At 37.7% G+C, this 21,271-nt stretch overlaps 1 protein-coding gene across 4 annotated transcripts in view; it reads left to right on the top strand.

The window, feature by feature from the left end:
- LMBR1 (limb development membrane protein 1) overlaps nt 1-21,271 on the top strand; it is a 72,382-nt gene that overhangs the window by 35,856 nt on the left and 15,255 nt on the right. For all 4 annotated transcript variants that reach the window (XM_075082368.1, XM_075082369.1, XM_075082372.1 and 1 more), the window contains 4 exons: nt 12,359-12,485; nt 12,909-12,977; nt 15,390-15,454; nt 16,614-16,686. In XM_075082368.1, the coding sequence (XP_074938469.1) occupies nt 12,359-12,485; nt 12,909-12,977; nt 15,390-15,454; nt 16,614-16,686 (334 nt within the window). The remainder of the gene's footprint in view (nt 1-12,358; nt 12,486-12,908; nt 12,978-15,389; nt 15,455-16,613; nt 16,687-21,271) is intronic.

Here is a 21,271-nt window from a genome sequence, read left to right as displayed (position 1 = left end):
AGTGTTATTTCAAAATGTGGTTTTTGACCATTACTTCTCTTGCATACTGTGAGAAACTGTATTAGATGACTGATGCATTAGGAGTAGGTAGAGTCATCTGTAAAACTAATTAGTTTTAGAAGCTAGCACTAGAGCATTAGTTATTCCACCTCATCTGAGCCAGGAATGAAATGCATTGCTGAACTTTTGTGCTTTCCCCACTCCTACGTCGTTCTGAAGTTGTACGTTCCTGCTGTATTAGCATGGTTATGTTTTGTGGAATTTCCATAGTTCTTTGCTAAAAGCTTTAACATGTAGCTGGAAGCCTGCAAATGGAATAAGATGTGAATATTCTTCTCTGCTGCTCTCAGTGAATAAATGGAGTGGGTTTTTTATGTCACAGTTTTTATTTGTTTATAGGATAACTTAGTTCTGCATGAGTAAAAACAGACATGCTAAATACTTCTACTACTTGCAGAGTGTACAGATGATACAGCTACCAGTAGTAAGGTTGAATCTTTGTTTAGTGTTGATGTAAACTGAAGCACTGTGTTCTAAAATACTTTTTTTTTCTAAAATACTTCTTTTTGGTAGGCAGAAATTACTAGTTCTCAAATTTTGGAGCATTCTTAATGCCCTCTGTAGACCCTTCTGTTTGTGGTAGATGATAGCTGTATATCTAAAACCCCTGAGCTGCATTTCTTAATTTTTATTATTGTCAATTTATAATAAAATTCATGTAACTATTTCATTTCAACTAGAAAATTTTGCCATCCTTTAGGATGGAAGTAAGTATTCACACATGCAGCATCCCTAAAATGGCTGTGGTTCAGGGGATCTACAAGCCCCTTTCTAAGTGAATGGAAAAAGGCAGGTGCCTCTAAGAATTTGGCATGTCTGAGAGGCTTCAGGAAGGCAATGCAAATGCCTTTCCCTCTCAGTATTTGGGTTTCTTTTATTAAATGGTAAGAAATATTAAAATGATGTACTGCTGTTTTTATATGAGCATCGTAATTTGTTTTATAAAAATGGGTGTTTTATGCATGAGGAATGTTTTAAGATTTGAATATTTGAATATTTTAGCATTAGTCTTTTTTCATTTGAGTCATCATTGACATCAAATAGTGACCTTTCAGGACAAGCAAAAACGTTGTATCTATTTTAAGTCTCTTTATGCACTTTTATTACTTTATATTAAAAAAAAACCAAAAACAACTTTACAGATTTAATAGGAATGTCGTTTTAATTAACAGAAAAATTGCCATATAATTTTATATTGATAGTGGCAAGTTTTAATATAAATTTATTAATCATAGAAAGGCGTGAAACAATTTTCTAATAGGCTTCATTTTGTTAAATTGGGCTTTACTAGGTAAACACCGCTCCTGATTCCCCCTCTAAAAAGTGTTTTAATAATACTGATAACCAGAAATATGATATTTAGACCTTTAGTCTATAATACTTAGAGCAATCCTTAACGTGGAATACTATATTAAGAATTACTTATTCTGAATTAGCAATGCAAGGAAGGAATTAATGCATCTGTAATGAGGATTTGTAAGGTGGCCAACTGCTTCATTTTAAAGGAGGGGAGGAAGGAAGACCAATGCGTGTATCTCCCATCTCTGGCCATTTGTTCTTTTTTCTTATTTTTTTTTCCTTTTTCTTTTTTTTCTCTTTTTTCTTTTTTGGTGTAGCTTTTTGCAGGATTTCCCAGCATATTAAAAGCAACTTCCAGCAGTTTGGTGCTTTGGCCAATTCCTAGAAGTGTGCTTTCTTCCTGATCTTATTCACCCTTATAGGGGTTTAGTAACAGGCATTGACATAAAAAACAAAATTCAGGTTTCTCTTTATTTTAAAACTTTAATAGTGACCCATGTGTTTCTACGTGTCACTTGCTTTTGGAAACTGTCTTCATGGTTTCTTTCTGCCAGAAACACAATCACAAATTCCACATCTTTATATTTATGCATTACTTATCTTAATCCTCTGCCAAGCTACAAAGAAGTTGGAAAATATCTATTTATCTTCCTATCAGTCCAGTCTAGCAGGAAAGATTCTTTCTGATCCAAAAGTAAATGATTGGAGGGAGACTCATAGTGTTGGAAATCCCACAGCTCCCATGTTGTTGTTGCAGGTGGCTTTGGAAAGCCTGGGAAACTTGGTAGGTGGAGGGAGTGGAGCATCTAAGAGCTAATTAGTGAGGGCTGGGCTGGTGGATGGAACAACAGCAGAAACTTGAGGGAAAGGAGTAGCATTGGGACAGTCATCATTTTGCTATGTGAATCCTTTCATTTCTCACTTCTCCCCAAAAGGTTTGGGTTGTATGCTTTTGCTATAGTGACAAGAGATCTGCATCTGTCTTTTTTTTTTTTTCCAATAGTTTCCTTCTGCAAAGGAGGGGAGGGCAGGCGACAGCAGGGTAGTAGCATACATCTGACAGCTGTAGGCTGTAATTATTTTATTCCAGCTAGTGTTTGCATTTTCTCTGTCTACCTTTTCCTCATTTTAAGAAATACTTACATCTTCTGTTAGAAAATTTGGAGGGAATGTCTTCCTAATGTAACATTTCTGTGTTAAATATGCAAGAAAGATACCTAGATGTGAAAGTGCCAGGTGTATCCTCTTTCCTTAAGTAGTTTGAATCCATGTCTTTGAAACAATGCCTTAGCTGCTAGGCAGTAAATGAATCTCACATTATCATTCTCACTGGAGTCCATCTTGTATTGGATAATTAAATAGATCCCAGGAAAAAAGTGAGAAAGAACATACTGTTATCCCAGTCGTGAGGATGCAAGTCTGCAAGGAGTTCATCTTGGTTCTTCGGTTATTTCAGAGAGTTACTTGCATGCAGTGATGTCAACAGGAAAGTTTGATAGGGACCCCAAAAATATACTTTAACGCTGTGGTTTGGATGCTCTGCTGGGACACTGGAGAAGAGGGCCTAAGTTTTCTTTGGCAGAGGAGTCACTCCAGTGGGTGTACTGCATCCTGGATAAATGTCCTCTTCACCAGTCTACTAAATAAAAACATCTTTTTTTGACCTCTAGTTGAGTGATTTTGGTCCTTCCTTTCCATCTTGGCAGGCATAGCTCTAATGCTTATTGGTACATGTCTTTAGCCAGTACCCAAAGAATTCATCATGGTTTTTTCCATCAAGTTCCTTTAATTTTGGTTTTTTCTCTCTCCAGATCTTCGTTTTTGTTTTGAAATGTTTGGATTTTTGTTACTTATACTATGTAACTATTAAATTCTACACAGTTAAAGGATTTCATCTGCCTCCTCTTGCTCCACTGACAGAATGGTAACTACCGTGAAATCATTTGGAAAAAGATACTTACACAAAAATCAGCTGAAAGTTGGGAATGTTTTGTGACTTTGAATTTTTAAGACTTGTATTGTGTGGAAAATAATTAAACTTTAAAATACACTCGTCGTGTTGTGATGAAAAGTGTTCATTTTAGTCATAACCCCACAGGCTGGAAAGATCCTGTGAGATAAGAGGTGGTGTGGGAGAAGACACAGTCAGCACTAGTTACAGTCTGAAGCCTTTGTTTCTTGCATAGGCAAGGAGACTTTTTTCCCTGATTGCTTGAATCTGATGCATGAATATGTTACTTCTCGATTAAAGTTTTTTAGCTCCCTCTGCGATGGTTCTGAGTCACTCACTGGCTTCTATGTTTTTAAAATGAACTGAGTTTTCCTAAAACTACAGCTTCCATTTTTGACCCAGTAATTTGTGGTAGTCTCCGAAGGTAATGACCCCTTGACTAAATATCAGTGTGCTAATTGTAGTATGTGTTTCCATGTTACCTGATGAAAAACGGGTCTCCTTTGCTTATTAAAAAATTGTTTCTGCACTGCCTTGAATAGGTCAGAACAAAGATCGCTCAGTATATGGTTTCTAGAATGCTTGAAGCTGATCTCTTCACAAATGGACACAAATTGAGAAAGAGGGGGTGTCACATGCTAAAAATGTAACTGTTGTTAATCTGTAGCATCCCCAACCTCATACCTGCTGTAATTCTTCGTCTTTTTTTAGTGCCTCCATTTATTTTCTGCAGATGTTAGCATGCGTGTTTGTTGCAGTCAGCCTCTCACTGAACAAATATTAAGGTTACTAAGTCTCCTTTTTGTCGCATGAAAACAATGGGCTTCATGTGTACTTTAAATGTGCTGTGATTGCAGAAGTGTTTCCCAGGCTTCCCCCATGGGTCAGGGCATGGTGTAAAAAGTAATGTTTACCTACCTTGCAAGAGGTCAAGATGTCCAAGCAGAACTGTGTTCAGATATTCAGCACTATAGAAACTTTGTTAGGACTCCTTGGTTTTGTGTGTAATGTTGTAATTTTCACTTCATTGATAACAGGTGTTTTTGATTATTTTTTTTCTGCACAACTTGCAACCAAATTAAAAAGTAGAATTAACCAGAATTAACAAAAGCCATAGCATGCTGTACACTGGTGATGCAGTTCCAAAAATGTCCATCTTAGAGGAGTTAATAATGCGTTCATCAAAATCACTATAGCCAGATAACGTTCCAGCAAAGAAATGCTTTTTCTTGAGGTAGGGGTGGGGCTGTAGTTCTTTGGTTTTACTGGGAGATTTGGCCCTTACAAACAAAGAAGAAAATATGTTGCAAGTTTTTCTACTCCTTCATCACTGTTAAAACAGAAGAACTCTTGGTAAATATTATCCGTACATGTATGTTGAAATCCTGATAGCATTAGAAAGCATTAAAAATTATGCTTAAATTGCTGGAAAATAATATTTGTGTTCCTAAACACAACTGGCAGAGCAAAAATTAGCAAAGAATGGCTTGATTGCTTTCATTTGTGTAATCATTCTTTCCCAAAAGGTAACAAACTGAGTTTCTGGCACAAGGTTGTGTCACTGCTTGGAAGGATAACTGTGTCCAATGCATTTCCTGGATATATGGTGTGTGCTTTACCTTAGCTTTGCAAGAACAGCAGTTGTCAGATTTTCTTTTAAGCCTTTCCAGATTTTGCATGTGACTGTTAATGGAGAAAGGAGCAGTCAGCGGGTTTCTTGCCTGTGCACTGTCCTTGTGAGTCATGTAGTCAGAAAAGATCCCTGTGCTAACTGCTAGTTATGCAAGGCACCTGAAATGTTGTGGACATCCAGTGTGCAGAGCAAGGGCTTCACTTCTTACCTATGCTAGCTTAAGGGCAGAGCATTTTGTGTTGTTATGTTTGTATCACTCAAAATAGTTACAGATTTTCAAATAGGGGAAGAAACCCCAACACTTCTTACTGTCTCCATTATGAAGAAACATACCTTTTCCTTGTTGAAAAGCTGAAAGAAACTATCACCAAAAGTGTTTTCTTATAAAGTAAAAACCAGCCTCCAGGTGTTATGTGTGAACACACACATAGTGGGAAAAGTCTTAATGCGCTGCAGTTGGTGTAATAGTCATCCTGCTTAACACGAGTGTACTGGGGAGGAGAAATGGTGTCCTTATAATTATACTTTCTGACTTCCTTGCATGATGTCTGTCATCCCTTCAGGACTGTTGTGGCTGTTTGTACTTCACTGGGCTTTTCAGCTGAAGAATTACCTTTGCTTTGGCCATGTGCTGTGTTTTAATATGTTTTGGATATTATTTGGATTTGGATTTATCATCCAGGACAACTTATCTGTGTTAATCATAATTGGAAGGAAACATGGTAAGACTTGGATGATGCCCTCCAGAGTAACAACTAAAAACAATTGTCAGAACACTTCTAGAATAATTAAAACCTTTCTTGCTAAAATTAGGCTTTTCTGGAAACATGAACCCTTGCGCCTGCTGCTCCAGGCAGTGTAAGTAGCTCAGGATTAAACAATATAAAAACTTCTTCTGAATGTCTCAGCAATAACATTTTAAAGTAGGAGTCAGAGTCGGATATCTCCAAGGCTGGACAAACCACAAGATCCTTATAATGTATATGTAGGGCAGCTTTTATTTGTAGGCATGCCTTGAGAGCTTCAAATGCTCCTTTTGCTCATTTTTTTTTGGGGGGTGGGGTGGGGTTCCCCCTCATTAGTGTACAGAGGAGATGACAGATATTACTAGGCTTCTGCCAAGTTCTAGGCTGCTGGAATCGATGTGTTAAACATCTTTCCTTTAAAAAAAATTCATTTGGTTATAGCTCATGTTAAAGAAATAGGTGGATCTTGAAAACGTACTGTGAGTAAAAATGTAGGTGAGCTGTTGAGTCTAAACTGTGAAACTTCGCAGCTTAAAAAAAAAAGGGGGAGTTAGAGGGTATAATCTGCCAGTCTTTCTTCCCAATTTTCTTGATAAACAGTTTAATTGTAATTTCTATCAGATTGTAGTAATTAGCTTCCAAAAGTTTTTGTTGACCACATTTTTATTCATCCTCCACAAGAGACCACTTCTATGTGTCAAGTTGGCCTCTATAATGCCAAGTTTCTGCTTCCCCGACAATAGGGAACCACGCAGGTAGTGCACTTTCAGAAGTCCATTCTCCCTTACGGATAATCTGAAACTCACTTGAGGAGATTGCAAGCTGTTGGATGTGTTTTGTTTTCCTGTTTAGCAGTTATCAAAGATCATCTTACGTGCTAGTAGTGCTGAAAGCAATGACAGTTGATGTTTTGTTATAGATACCTTCACAGAAAAAGACTTTAGAATTGGGCTACTAAAACTAAAATCGCTGTCCAGCAGGAGAAGTGCATCTTCCTTCAAATTGTGGTTCACGTTTCCTGAAGGATGGCCCTGAGTCCGTCCCAGGAACAACATTGCCCTCATTTTTGGACCTGTGGAGAAATTTATGTATGAATTGAAGACCAAAGATCAGGTGGTGGTTCTTCACAACACTTATACCTTTCTTCTAGCTCATGTCATTGCTGTCCCTTTCCCTTTTGCTCTGTTTTACTTCTATTTCATCTCTGTCCTTAAGTGTTTTATAGCCTTCCCTCTTCTCTGCATATCCCTGGGGAGCAGGAGCAACACCAATACCTACAAAAGTAAGCATTGCTTTCTGAGCTCCTTCTCTGTTCATGTCATGCTTGGTTTTCTTTTGAGATTTTTGGGGAGTGTCTGAAGAAGTAACCATGGTCTGCATTGCTACATCCGTTTCCTTTGAAGGCTATATGTCTTAGTTACAGATTCAGATTTTTCTAATCTTCCTGACTGGCAAATAATTTTCCTAATTCCGAGCTTTATTCTAGATAAGTGTTGTTTTTTTAATGGAATATATATTTTTTTCTAGGTCCTCCTACTTCCCTTACATCTTTCCCACTCCTTTCTCCTTGTCCACACAAATGTAAGCTGAATTCACAGCAGTATTCTTAATGTATAGCAGTGAAAGTATGAAAAACCACCACCTTAACATGTATTTTCATTCCCCATTTACTTTTACAACTTCAAGCTTAATTACATTTTATGTAGTTTATGATTTTCTTTTTTGATATCTGGTATTTGTAGCACTGTAAAAAAGACTTGAAAATATTGGTGTGTGGCATTTTATTTTTTGTTACCTTTCCAACTTAACCAGCATCCCAGCATTAATTGACCAAGAGAAAGTAAGGGATTTGACCTCCTTAAAATGGACATGCTAATAGAAGTACTGCAGGGGCCAGCTTGTCTTCCTGAAAATAAAGCAAGTGTATTGCCTGAGCTCACTCTTCGAGTTTAGAATTGTCTTATCACCATATTTAAAAACAACATAATTTAGCCTGAGGTGGAGGGGAACATTTCAAATTATTTCTAAAGGCTGTGGTTGTGTCCATCTCATAAGTGTAGAGCATGGGAGTATTTTCTTAAGGCTGTGCAGTTAATGCTGTACTGAAATCTGAGTTTGATATTTTAATTGATAGAGATGTCAAGATTGTTCTCCTTATCCCCCCCTTTAATAAGCTGTACAGACATTTATAATGTGTTTCAGTCTGCATCTTATGCTTGAATTCTTTAAATACTAAAACATAGGATAGATGCAAACCAGTCTTTTTTTTCCTCATTGTGTCAATATTCTGGAGGTATCCTTCTGGTGCTTTACTGTGCAATCCATGCTTGGTTTGGAGATAAATCCCTCCTCCCTTAAAACAGGTTAAACTGCAAGTGGAATTAAAATAATTCATAAGAGAGTGAATTAATTGTGGTATATGCATTTTATTTGTGATGGATACCTTAAGAATGAAGTAGTATTTATGTTACCAAATGCAGGTTTGAAAGTTGATCTAGAACAACTTTCTGGAAAACCTCGTGCAAGCTGGTTGGTTGTATAGTGCTTACTTTTTTTGCTCTTACCTGTCAGAACTGTTAGGAAAAGGCTAGATGAAGATTTGGACAACTTAATTTTCCTTTCTGAATACAACATGGAAAGCTAAAAACGCCAAGTGTGTTCCCATTCGTCTTTCTTATAGTCAGTTTAGTTTCCATAGGAACGTTAAGCAGTGATCGTAGGAGCTCCTGAGGCAGTTTCTCCTGATTGAACAATCAAGCTGGAAAGCTCCGATGCAAAAGATGACCATTCCCCCACTTCTTCCTTTACCTGCCCCTGTGTGCGTTCATACATATGCGTGTGCACACGCACTTGCCGGGCAGGCCCCTCCTTAATTTGTGTGGTAAAGGTTTCCTTTGTTTCCAGCTGCACACTGATGGTGAGGAGTCAAAGAATTCTCCAGTTGATTCCAATGCAGTCACTTTTTTGACACTAAGATTTAGTGCTGTATGACTATTTTTCCTTGCTTAGAATGCTAATTTGAAGTAGTCCTGTGTACCTACACTGGACTGTTTTCTCATATTGTACTCATTGTTAGTCCTGTGCTCAAGACAGACATGATGGTGTAGACTGAACATGAACAATAAATGTACTCTTACAAGCTGATTTGGTATCTCCAGTTTTAGATAGGTTTGCTGCTTTTGAAGATGGCAGACTCTAATGCACTTTTTCACACACACAAAAATGTGAGGACTAAATGGATTCAAAAAGTGCAACAAGTATTATGTGAAATAAAAGTGGCAGTATCTTCTGTGCCGTGAAGATATGCCATGACATTTGGTTCATCTGAGAAATCTAAGTAATATAATGGGGCTGTGGGAGAGAGGTGAAATGACTCAAAGAAGAAATGTTAAGTCAAACCCAAAATGTCAGTGAAGAGGTTTTTTGCTCAGAAAAAAATTTCAGTGTTGAATTTCAAGGTTTATTTACATAGTTTTGCTTTCATTGAAACAAAATGAAGTGTTGCTTGTATTCACCTGTTTTTTCCTCTCTGTTCTCAAAGTCAGGAGTATAGATTTTTGTCCAGCTCTTAAATTAGTGATGTTACTAATGATAATGTTCAAGCTTTCAATTTTTCACCTGAACAAACAAAATTACCTTCAGCAAAAATAAGTAGTAGTAAGGGTGTCTAAGGCTCACTTGTCACTTTTGTTTGGTGTGTGGTTTTTTTTGCTGTGAGGGCGCCTGAGCGCAGGCATGGGTTGCCCAGGCAGGCTGTGGAACCTCCATCCCTGGAGGTGAGGTACTCGACAGCCGCCTGGACAGAGTCCTGGGCAACCAGCTCTAGGTGGCCCTGCTTGAGGCGGCAGGTTGGGCTGGGTGACCTCCAGAAGTCGCTGCCAACCTCAGCCATTTTGTGGTTCTCCAGAAATTTTCTGTGTGTGTGTGCATCGGGGGAAATTCTGCACCTTTCATTCCTTACAAATAGCAGCTATTTGACAGGTACACTAATATATGTAAGTATGAACTAATGTGCCTGGAACATTAATGTTTTAATAGGGCACATTCTGATGGATGCCTAATTGAGATTAAGTATATATGTTTTAACAATCTCAATTTTTTTCTTTTTAAATCCTGGACTGTTACCAGGTACTTATTAGTGCCTATGACAGAATGTTTCTATCTAGTCACTTCACTGGAGTTCTTCAAAATATTACTATTTTACTATTTTTAAATGACCATCAGTGTGTGTGAATCCTATTGCGTGTGTGTGTGTGCTGTGTAATATAAAAATTGTTCTGCCCTTGGAGTGAACTGTCAGTCCTGCTTTTCAATACATACATGAGACTGCAGTGTTGTTGGTGTGTCACATAGGTGCAGGGATAGGAGTAACTAGTGAGAACAGGAGGAGATGGATTGTGTTTTCTGATAATCAAAGATTATTCAAAATAGCCTGGAAATGAAAAAGGCTCATTAGGCAGCTGTTTTTTTCTGGAGTTTGTGCCAATGGTACTTGTGGCCAAAAGCAGTGGTTACCTCTGAGTATTTGCTGTGGTCATCTTTCTTTTGGTGTTATTTGTATTGTCCTAATTCTACCTGTCTTCAGAGAACACTTGCAGTAAATATGAAAAAATGTTATACATGTTGACTGTCTCCATCACAGTGTATTTCTTGTTTATCTGTTTTGACAATTGTGCTGCTCCATCCAAGGGAGGAGGATTTGGTGTTTGGGTCACCATGTAAAGTGAAATATTTTCTAGGTTTGTCCAGAAGAATCTGTTCCTGAAGAACTTGGAGTCATAGAGGCTGAGATTTGTGCATGTATTTCATAGTAGGGAAGTAAGGAATCCACTTACTGTGGCTAAAGCTTTCAGAAGCCCAGAAGGTAGTTTTATATTTACCTCTGCCTAGGAGAGGAATGGAGTCTTCAAGGTTTTTGGAAAGCTTGAAGCAGATCTCTGTGCATGTGTCCTTGAATATTTTGGGTTTTTTCCTAATCCTGTGACTTTCCTCTATTGTAAAGTGAAGGCTCTATATCAGTGCTCAGTTCTTAGACTGTATTCTGTTTCCTGGTAACTTATTGCTCAATTTCAAAACTTAACTGTTAAACGTATGGTTATTTAATCTTCAAATACATTTATTTGGCTTAGATGCTCACCTTCAAAATAACTCATGGAGGACTGAAAGCTAGTTTCTGAGCACTACAGAACCAACATTTTAATAACTTTTAACAACCTCAAAGCCACTTCTATTATACACAAAATACATCCTAGGAGTAAATCCATATCCTATCCATACTACCTGTAATTTGAAATTGGGTGTTTTGAGATCCTTTATGGACTTGGACTTAATCTGCCCACTTAAGCCTGAAGGGGAATTTCACGAAAGTCTTTGTCTGGTTTTTCGTTCTTGCTGCCATAGCTGTTCCGCAGAGGACCGATGGCGGAGACGAATTGGTGCGCTAGAGGAGGTCACTGCTCATGGTTGGGGTGCCTGAGCTCCTCATTCATGGTTGGATGCAGTGGTTATGTAGGGAGCATAATCTTCAGGGTAAATGTCATGTAAAGATTGCCCTCTTGTGCTAAGCAGTGAGGGAGGAGGCGATGAAAGTAGACAAATGATAAAGTAAAACAAACTTTCTGCTTTTAACTATAAAGTAGACTTTTCAGTGGAATATGCCCAAGTTGGGGTGAACCTGTGTGAGAAACAAGAGATTGGGTTTGCTTGTGGAGATGTATACTGGCCAATGAACAAAAATAGAAGTAAAGTTGTTACGTGAACTGCAATCTGATGGTCCCTTAATGGCAAGGGTGTCTGAAGAAAGTGTCCCAATAGCTCTATTGCTTGAAATTAGTAAAATTGGTGTTAAAAACACTGGTTAAAAAAAACCAAATACGATTGTGTATTATTTGGTATATTTACATTTGGAAATCTAACACTCAACTATTAGAGCGTTGTTACATTTTTAGACCCAAGCAAATGCTGTGATATAAGCTGCTAGACCTGTGATTTGTGTGTGTGGTGTAAGCGAGACGTATGCGTTCCCTTCAGCTGGAGCACGCAAGGGTGGGAGGCGATGGATGCGGCTGTAGCAGCGTGTGGGCAGACTGAGAGTGAGCAGTACTCCAACCGTACGCTTGAGGGCTCTGAAGACTGTGAGGAATGGTGCAGAAGCAGTTGCAGTTGAAGAATGTATTTTAACTAAATTGGTGCATTGTACCTGCGCAGGGTTTAATGGTTGCTGGGCCATTTGGCTATTTGCCATAATTGGCTTTCCATTCCCTTGATTGGAATCATAGATAAAAATTTGCTAATCCACTTTCTTTGCTGAAAGTATTAGAAAAGTAATCCATCTTTTAAAAATGCTCGAACAAAATCATATGGTATAAAGAATACTTTATGGAATGATGAGATTAATGAGAACTGTAAGGGATACACAATTTAAACGTTTTTCTATGGTTTTAAGGGGAAAAATGCAATCTGGACACTATAAAGCCATAAGTACTTCCTTTTTTATGCACTGCCTTTTAAATGTGCATTACATGTTACGCTTTTGTCTACATGATAAAATGTGAGTATATATTTAGGAAGAAGGAACTGCTATTTATTTGTATTTTTCTTACCTTTGAAAATACCTGATTCAAAGTTCTTACTGTGTTCTTTCCTCCCTCCCCCCTCTTCTGCCCACAGGGCATCAGAGCACGGATTTTGGAAACCCTTGTAATGCTTATTCTTCTTGCACTGCTTATCCTTGGAATCGTATGGGTGGCTTCAGCACTCATAGACAATGATGCTGCCAGTATGGAGTCTTTGTATGGTATGGAATTTAAAAAAACACCACGCTAGTTTCATTTTAATTATAGAAATGCATGTTTTCAATTAAAAGTATTTCTAGTAAATGCTATTTGAGTATTGCACAGGTTGTGAAGAAGCTGTATTAATTTAGTCAATGCTGTATTTTCCTGTTAAACCAGTTTTTAGCGTGCTGAGTTCTGTGCTCATGTGGACACAACGTATGTTAAAAACAAGTGACTTAAGTGATAAAAGCTGAAGATATATTTCCCCCCTAAAGTACTTGGGGATTTAGTTGCCTGCAGGATTATTAACTGACTAATTCTTAGTTTATACGTGAAAATACAATTGCTCAATGCCAAATGCTTAAGAAGTTAGTTCAGTTGTGTTTGTGACATAAGTGGCCTATTTAGCACAGCTAAGGCTGTGCTCAATATTTTTTTTACAGACCTCTGGGAATTCTACCTCCCGTATTTATATTCCTGTATATCACTGATGGGATGCTTGTTACTTCTGTGTAAGTATTCTCCTGATTATTCAAAAAGATGAATGATTTTATGTATTTTTTTATTTTTAGAGATTAAAGGAAACTGTTTTTCATTGAGATTCTGAAAGTTGAGTGTGAAAATAAGTTTTTGGCTTTTTTCCCATTCTTAAGTCTAAATTTAGATGTAAATTTGTTAGGTTTGGGTTCTTAAGTTTGTGAACAAATGCTGCCTCACACTTCGAGGTTTTGAGGAACTTCACACCTCACCCAAAATCAATTGTTAACGTTTTGAAGCAGGGATTTGAAAAATAGGGGCTCCATTCTGCAAAGAGAAGCACAATTTTTAAACTAAATGTCTGCAGGAGGTCAGTAGTATGGAGAGAAAGTTATTTTGGAACACTGAGTTTGTCCTATATTGAGTAAATCATCCTACTTCCTTTTTTTAAATTGCAAATCTTCCTGTATAGACAGAAGTTGGAACACAATGTAATGAGCTTTCACAGTCACAAAGCTGGTATCTGGCCATTCTGGAGGTCAGCTATATGATTGCATATAAAAGAACTGCAGTAAAAAACCAACCTTACACCAACTGGTCCTAGCCAGAATTCAGTCATCCATGTTCAGGGGAATAAGAAAGATGATGGAAGGCTCCAAATCCCACTTATTGGCGGGGCAGGACTGAAATTATAGCTTCTCAAAAATTGCTGAGAGGGGGACAGAACATCTCCCTTCCTAGATTACCATGGTTTCACCTGTTCTTCTGGCTTTATAGGTTTACACCTAACAGTTGTAGGGCTGTCATGGTTGAGAAAGGGTGGGGAGTGATGGTTTGAAACTTCCTTAAAAGTAAGCTGATCTGCCTCTGAAGGGTGTTGCTCATAGAGACCTCGGTGAGTCTCCTTGGGTTCTCTGTATGGGGAGATTCTTAAATCCACATTAATGGAGGGAGAAGAAAAGATTTTTTTAAAAAGTGTTTCTGAATGTCTCATGTGGCTGTTGAAGAGTGTGATTCAGAACAGTTGCTGAGTGTTTTAATGGGGAAACTGGCTTGCAAACTTCCAACATCTGTCTTGCATGTTTTTTTCAGCAGAGGTAAAACCACAGCATGTGTTCTGGAGCTATTGTATACCAGTTCACTGAAATAATTGGAATTAAACGTCAATTTTTGGAAGAGTTATTTGTAATTTATACAAGCAAATCACTGGAGTTGAAGGCCCTCCAGGCTGTTATATCTGCATAGCTGAAAGGGCAGCATACAGCAGTGGGAAAGGGGTGGATGCTGGGGTAAAGCTTCATTAGATCTTCAGGGGGCTTAATTGCTGAAGCAGTGTATGAGCAACGCTTATTGCAGTGGTGGTTTGGAGCATCGCATGCCTTTATCTGTAGTAAAGGAAGACTAGCTTAAGTTACCCTTTTTGAATACTCTTGTATTTTTCCTGTAATACATAGTAGTCATAGTGAAACACTAGCTACTAAAAATAAATTTAATCCTCACTATAAAATCTTGTTTCCCCTTTTTTGACAACACTGTGGTATTATAATGGAAACTGTAAGTGTATACCCTCATCCATGCTGTTAAAAATTCCTCCCATCTCCTACACGCTTCAGAATTCTAAGGCTGTTCTCCTTAAACCATTGATTTTTTACAAATAATTTTCTATTACCATGGTTTGAGCCTTTCTCTCAACAAACCTATATGCATCATACCTGGGAACTATCACAGGCTATAACCAAAAAGGGCCAATTGTTATTTCATAGAAAAGTAGCTTAAAATCTGGTAGCTGAGCCTACTGTGAACTGAAGTTGCAGTATAACTTTCAGAGCAAAGCAGCTCCTGACTTTACAGCTACACCTGTGGTAATAGATTAAAAGCGCTGAGATTTTCTCCAGTGGCGAACTAGTGTCATTCCAGCTGTGATATTGCAGTTTGCAGAAGGTGGCTGTGCACGTATCACCTCATGGTAATGGTTCCTGGACTGCATGAACTCCAGAACTGCACCTGGGAGTTGTTTGGGAAAGTGCTAACTGGCCCAGGGCGAATCATGCCAGGGATAGTTCTAGCAATTTCCTGGTGCAGACAATCAAGTCTTAATGCCCAGGAATGTATCCTGGCACTGCTGAATTTACTAGTGTAGACATAGCCTCTGGTGCCACGTGCTTTGAATAAATTATTACTTGAGCAAGTTTAAGATACCTGATTATATGGCGTTCCTTGTTGACAAAAATAATCCCATTTATGCTCTTGGAGGGGAGAGATGCTTGTCTTGTTCAGAGCTCATATGATAGCAATGTGTCATAAAGTTTGTATTTGAGTTTGAAGCTCTCTCAGTTCTCTTCAAAACCATACTTGGCTATATGTGGAATAGCACAGTGAGCATCCAAATGAAAAACTGGTCTTTGACTTACAAATTGCTGTTTTGCATAATCTTTCTTCCTCTGCAGTGTGCACGCCAGTGGGACTTTCACGGATGTTTACAGTAATGGGTCAGTTGCTGGTGAAGCCAACAGTAAGTGTTACACAGATCTGTCCGTGTGTGCTGTCAGTTAGAAGGTAGAACGGCATTAGGGTACTTTCTTTTAGAATGGTTGTACTTCTGCAGAATTCTTTCTTCAGTTCATCAGAGTTTCTATAGTCAATATTTATGTACTTGTTTAAAATTTTTTGTATAGTACAAAAGCCTGTTTTTTCTGCAGAAAATTTTTTTTAATAGTACTGACTTCCTCTGATTTTCATCTGATACAACTGTTCCTAGTACTAATATTTATTGCCAGTATTGGCTGCTGCGTCTGTTTTGCAAATGCCTGAAAAGTGGGGGCTTGTTCTGAGTTCTGGAGCAAAAGATACAAGACCGAACCAAGGCTGGAGGACAAGAAGGGTACATGGGGGTACACATAAATGGGGGTACACATAAATGGGTGAAATGTAGGTAGCTGACATCTGGAAGAACTTGTTATATATAGATACTCTACTGTTCTTGTACTGAATGCTGTGGAGGGGAGAAGTTTGTACTATGTGCAGGTGCTCTAGTGACTTTGCTGTCATGTTCCCTAGTTTGTATTTACTAAAATCTGGGTGCACTTAGGTGTTGCATTCCTTTTCCTTAGTTAGTTCAACCTTGAAAATACCAAGAAAATATATAGTATTTTGCTATCTGTAAGCTTTAAATTCAAAGCAGCTGATAGTACGGTAGACAGACTTCATTTATGTGGTTTGGCTTCTAATAGCAATTTATATTTGCTTGAAATATTAGCTTATGTGAAAAGTCACTTTTTAATACACTTTTCAGCAGTTATTTTTGTTTAAATCAAATTGAGTGTGAAGGTTGATAGGTTGTTAATTTTTTCCCTAGAAACAATTTGAATGTAGGTCAGATATGCTGTCCCTTCCCCTGTTCTCTTACTCTTTAGATCGGAACTGAACACAACATAAGAGCTTTAATGTGAAATGAAAACTCAGCAGGAAGTTTGCTTATAGTAAAGAAATTGATCTGTAACAGAATGAAATAATCTTTATGGAGTTCTTATTTGTATCATTATTGTAAAGTTGGAGACTATATATTTAAAATATAGGTTACCAGAACAAAACAAACCTGACTAGAATGGTGCAGTCAGAAAAACAAGTGACTCTGATACTCAGTCAGTTCATGTTTCTGTTTCCAAATACAGATCCTTGAAGACCTAGATGAGCAGATGTATATCATCACTTTAGAGGAAGAAGCAATTCAGAGGAGACTTAATGGTATGCTTGTTCTGATACTGCTTCAGATATGGTATTTAGAGTGGTTCTGGTCATGAGTACTGATCTCACTATTACATAGCCTCTTCTCTCAAAATAGAAAATTTCAACATCTTAGTGTGTAACAAGCATTATAGGCTTCAATTTAATTGCTCACTGTGGTGTTCAAGATTGGCTCTGTGTGTGTGGTTTGCTTTGTTTTGGTTTTTAACATGTTCATCAGCTCTAATATCTGAGTATTCTGAGACTGAGAAAGCAAATTGACTAGCTGACCGGACCCACCACCCGTACTGCAAAACAGTTTGGAATGGTAAATGGCTGTATTTTAGCCTTAGCTGAAGAACAATGAACTTATATTAGTAAGAGGCTCAACTGCCTTCACTGAGTTTTGTTTTCTATTTTGAGGATTTTTTTCTGTTTCAGTTCATTATTATTTAGAAACCTAGGTAACAATTCATTAAACATTACAGCAGTCTTTTCTATTCTAGGAGGTATTTGGTGAATTTAATAATTCTATTAATGAATAATTACGATGAATAATTATACCAGTTTTAGACTTCTTGTATTTAGTATTACAATTTTGCAGTTCTTGATGAGGTGTTTTTAAGTATTTCAAAAGCAGTATGAAGCTTTAGCTTCTAAGAGTAAGTGTTGCAGCATGGCAGGCACCAGTCATGGAAAATATATCAATTCCATAAACCTGGAAATTGTACTGTAGAAATTATCTTCTGAATTGCTTTTAACTGCATGGGTAAGCCCTCCATCCACAGTTTATACAATTGCTTCAGGTTGGAAAACCAAAGAATAGTCACGTCATGACACGTCCATTGTTGTGTTGTCTTATGACTTATTTTAGCCTTAATTTTCATTTCCTGCCTTTCTTTCTTACTCTTCAGCCTTCTGTCATATATCTCAATCTTTTATTCTTTCAAGTCTGTCTCCGTTCGAAGTTGCGTGATCAGGGAAAGTACCTTTGGTAACAGTAGATCATGGTGGTCGTCTTTATTCCAGCGTTTAAAATATGTGGAGGAGTAGTGACTTCTTTGTGCTAAAATCAGCCGTGGCTTCAGTTTAAAAGTAACGTTTACCTTTGCTGTTTTGGAAGTGTAGGTTTTTATAATGACATGCATATATATACGCATACACATATAGACACGCAAAAAGGTGCATGCAGTGAATGTCTTTTGAAGCTGGGATGGGTAATTATAATTGTTCTGTGTGTTTGGTGTTAGCTAGCAACTAAAATATTTGTTACTGAATATTTCATGTTGTCATGGTGATTGTGCTCATGTACAGGAAAAGTGATACAGATAAATGACCCAAGAGTTATTCAAGTATCTACTAGAAGCAGTGCAGAGTGGCTTCTGCTATTCAGGGGGAGAATGTGATTATTTGGGTGATGATTGTGCACTGGTTTTCTGCATGGAAGTCTATGCAACAGTTGTTTATATTGGAATATAGTAATGTCACTCGTGAGTAGCCATATGTTAATTGGATCTGGATTTAGGATGTGTGCAGGTGGCTCCCCTAACCACTAGCCAAAAGACTGTATTCTCTGTCAGCGAGTCGTTTAGTATTCAACGTAAAGTAGAACTGCAAGCCACCCATGTTCCACAGAGCTCTCACCGGCCTGCTCTTGGGAGGTGAAAGATGTGGGGCTTATCTCCTTTGACAGGAGAGGGAACTGAATTCTTCTGTTTCACATGCTGAGGGAATGGTATTGACACCATCTGAAGGAATGCCTGAAACACCGTAGTTTGGTGTACAGAGAAAATTAATGGACTTAAGCTGAAAAGTAAATAAAAATCTGAACTTGGATAGAGCATGTAAGTGGAGGGCAATGTTATATGCACAAGAAGATACTCTGCAAGATTTTTGTGAGTAATTAAGTAATTTTAAGAATGGTTCTCATTTATGTGGCAAGCATGGAAAGCTTCATCTCTGCCAGAAGTCTAATATGTACAAATTATGCAAGAAAAATAGATACCATTTTTGCCAGAACTATGAAGAATTATGCTTATCGCATTTATTGCATTTCTAAAAGATGTGTACAAATGGAGATGTGGTGCTAATTACATCAGTAAATGTAGTGCTGTGATGTTAGAGGCCATAACCTGCGACTTAACACACACATTGTTTAAGTATTTTTGTTGCTGCATTGGAGCAGATGTATTTGGCTGCACGCGTCCTGTGCCATGGCTCTTGCAACTCTTCCACAGTTGTGGTAGTGAAAATACATGTGCTTAAGTAACCCTGCGGACAGTTTTGCAGTGCAGTGTTCTGAAATCCATACTCCATTTATATGTATAACCAAAGAGTTGAATTTTTATTAAAACTGAAGAGGATCAGAACAGAGGCTTAAGCAATACTTGCTGATAGTCAATGCCGATTTTTCTTTTTTCTTGGTGGAATAATTGCTGTCACACTCCTAGCACTGCTTTGCCCTGTTCTAATTAATATTCCCTTAGACGATGCTTGGACATAGGAAGGAGGTAACATGAATCACTGTTCCCACTGACTAGGCTGGGTAAAGCCTCTGTTTTCAGAGGAGTAAAAAAGTTTAGCCGTGTGAGCTGGTGCCCTTGATTCATACAGATGTTATTGTTGTGGCGGTGATGCAACTGAGAGTATTCTGTAAAGCTCTTCATATTTGAAAATAAATGTCACTGTGAAACTGCATATCATCTTTGCGGAAGCTGATTTTCTTCCTTCTCAGATGTCTGCAGTGTGTAACTGAAAATCGGAGGAGGAGGGAGGGGAAAGTTTGATCGTGTTATCTACCCTAGTATTTTTATCTATTGAAGAGATACTGGGCTTTGGGAAAGTGTTTGTTTCCAGTGTATTATGTTTCAGTACCCACATCACTCCTACAGTCGAAGAATAAAGCTGGGACTTTTTTATATTAAAAGAAAAAAGTTGCCTTCAGCTATTAGTTTTCCTGAATCCAAAGAGACGGGTGGGGTAGGATCAAAAAATACTTACTTGATCAAAGTTATTGGCTCTGAAGGTATCCTTACATAGGTAAGAAAGATGAAAGGTGTTGTTTTTATTGCACGCTAGTAACAGTGTAATTTTGAACTAATTGGTGCTGAACTGCCAATCACCTAGGGGGAATGCAAATAGATACTCTTACAGTTTCCTTTGAGGTACTGCATCTTATGTCGGGGCTGGAAGAAAAACAGAATAATACCGTTAAATTGACCTTAAATGAGCTGCTTTGTGGCTTTCTTGGAGAATCCCTTCTAACTTTTCATTGCTAGTCCAAACAAGTCTCGTCTACCAATTTGATTTATTGGCTAGACAGTGCTGACATTGAACTTTGTGCGTGTTTGAAATAAAGCTAATGTTATAGAGCTTTTAAGAATTTAGTTGCATCCTTTTCAAATACTCTTTTGACTGATCTGAAACTTTGCCTTCCCCTCTTGTAAAATATCCTTTTGTATAGCAACCTGTTGTTTGCTGCTATTTTTAAGGAGGAACTACAACAGCACTTAAATATGAATCAAAATTTCTGCTGAAGTGTGTCTTAGGGACCTAATGTGATCACACTGACCTTGTTGGAAAGACTCCCATGAATCACAGAGTTTTGAGCTTGGATTTTTATATCAAGGGAAGGAAACAACATAGATCTTGAATAAAGCTTTTCCTCAGGGACCCCTAAATCAGTTATGGAGAAGATGATGATGTCACATGTTAAGTTGAGTTTTCTTACTCTTTCAACTGCTTCCATTAAAGTTCTTGAGACTTTCCACTGAGCTCTGTAGCTGTCCTTTTTCTCATCTCATAGTAATTAGTCATTCCATAAAACAGATGTTCTAGACTTTTTGGAGGGACTATCAGCACAAAAGTTTATTTTTATAATGGTAATGAGATTTGTGGTGTCTTTTTTTAAGCTTTCTCTAAAACCCCTCATATTATGATTACTTACTTAAAAACCACTGAGAAATTAAACTGATATTAATATTGCAGGTACTTCAAGTAAATAGAAGTTGTTACAAAACAGCATTTGTAGATCTTATTGGTTGGTCCTGGGATTTGAAATACTTATATATTTGAAGCCACTGTAAATATTACCACATACACATTATGTCACTGATATCCAAGATAAATGTTTAGGCATAGGATGGGGTTGTGTTATATACAAAAATGTTTGTGAAAGGAGCAGGTAATTAAACACTTAAAAATTAATTTTTGAAACAGTTGGATGCCTCATTGATAATTTGAATGCATTGAACAAGTTAGTACTGATACTCTGAAATAGAAAGCAGAAGTTTAAAAAAAGTTCAAAAAATACTCTTGTATATCTTGTTTTTCAGGTAGGGCTTCACTGTGCTGGAACATCGAGAATGTGGGGGCTGGATGGGATGAGCAATTTACCAGCTTATCTTGTACTAAGGTTGCTGGATGGATGAGCAGACAAACAGAAAATAAGGAAATGATGAGACTGGACTATAAAGTAGTGTTAGTGTGCCAGCAAGCTAAGCACTATTTAGTTTTTGTAGGCAAATGATCAAGATATGAGATAAAAGCCTGGACAAGGCTATTAATCTCATATAAATTTACTAGAGAGTGTTTAAAAAAAAGTATC

The sequence above is a fragment of the Phalacrocorax aristotelis genome, chromosome 2 (genome assembly GCF_949628215.1).
Source record: "Phalacrocorax aristotelis chromosome 2, bGulAri2.1, whole genome shotgun sequence".
Taxonomy (NCBI): Eukaryota; Metazoa; Chordata; class Aves; order Suliformes; family Phalacrocoracidae; genus Phalacrocorax; species Phalacrocorax aristotelis.
The sequence above is the reverse complement of the archived record's forward strand: the minus strand, read 5'-3'. Positions and strand labels throughout refer to the sequence as shown.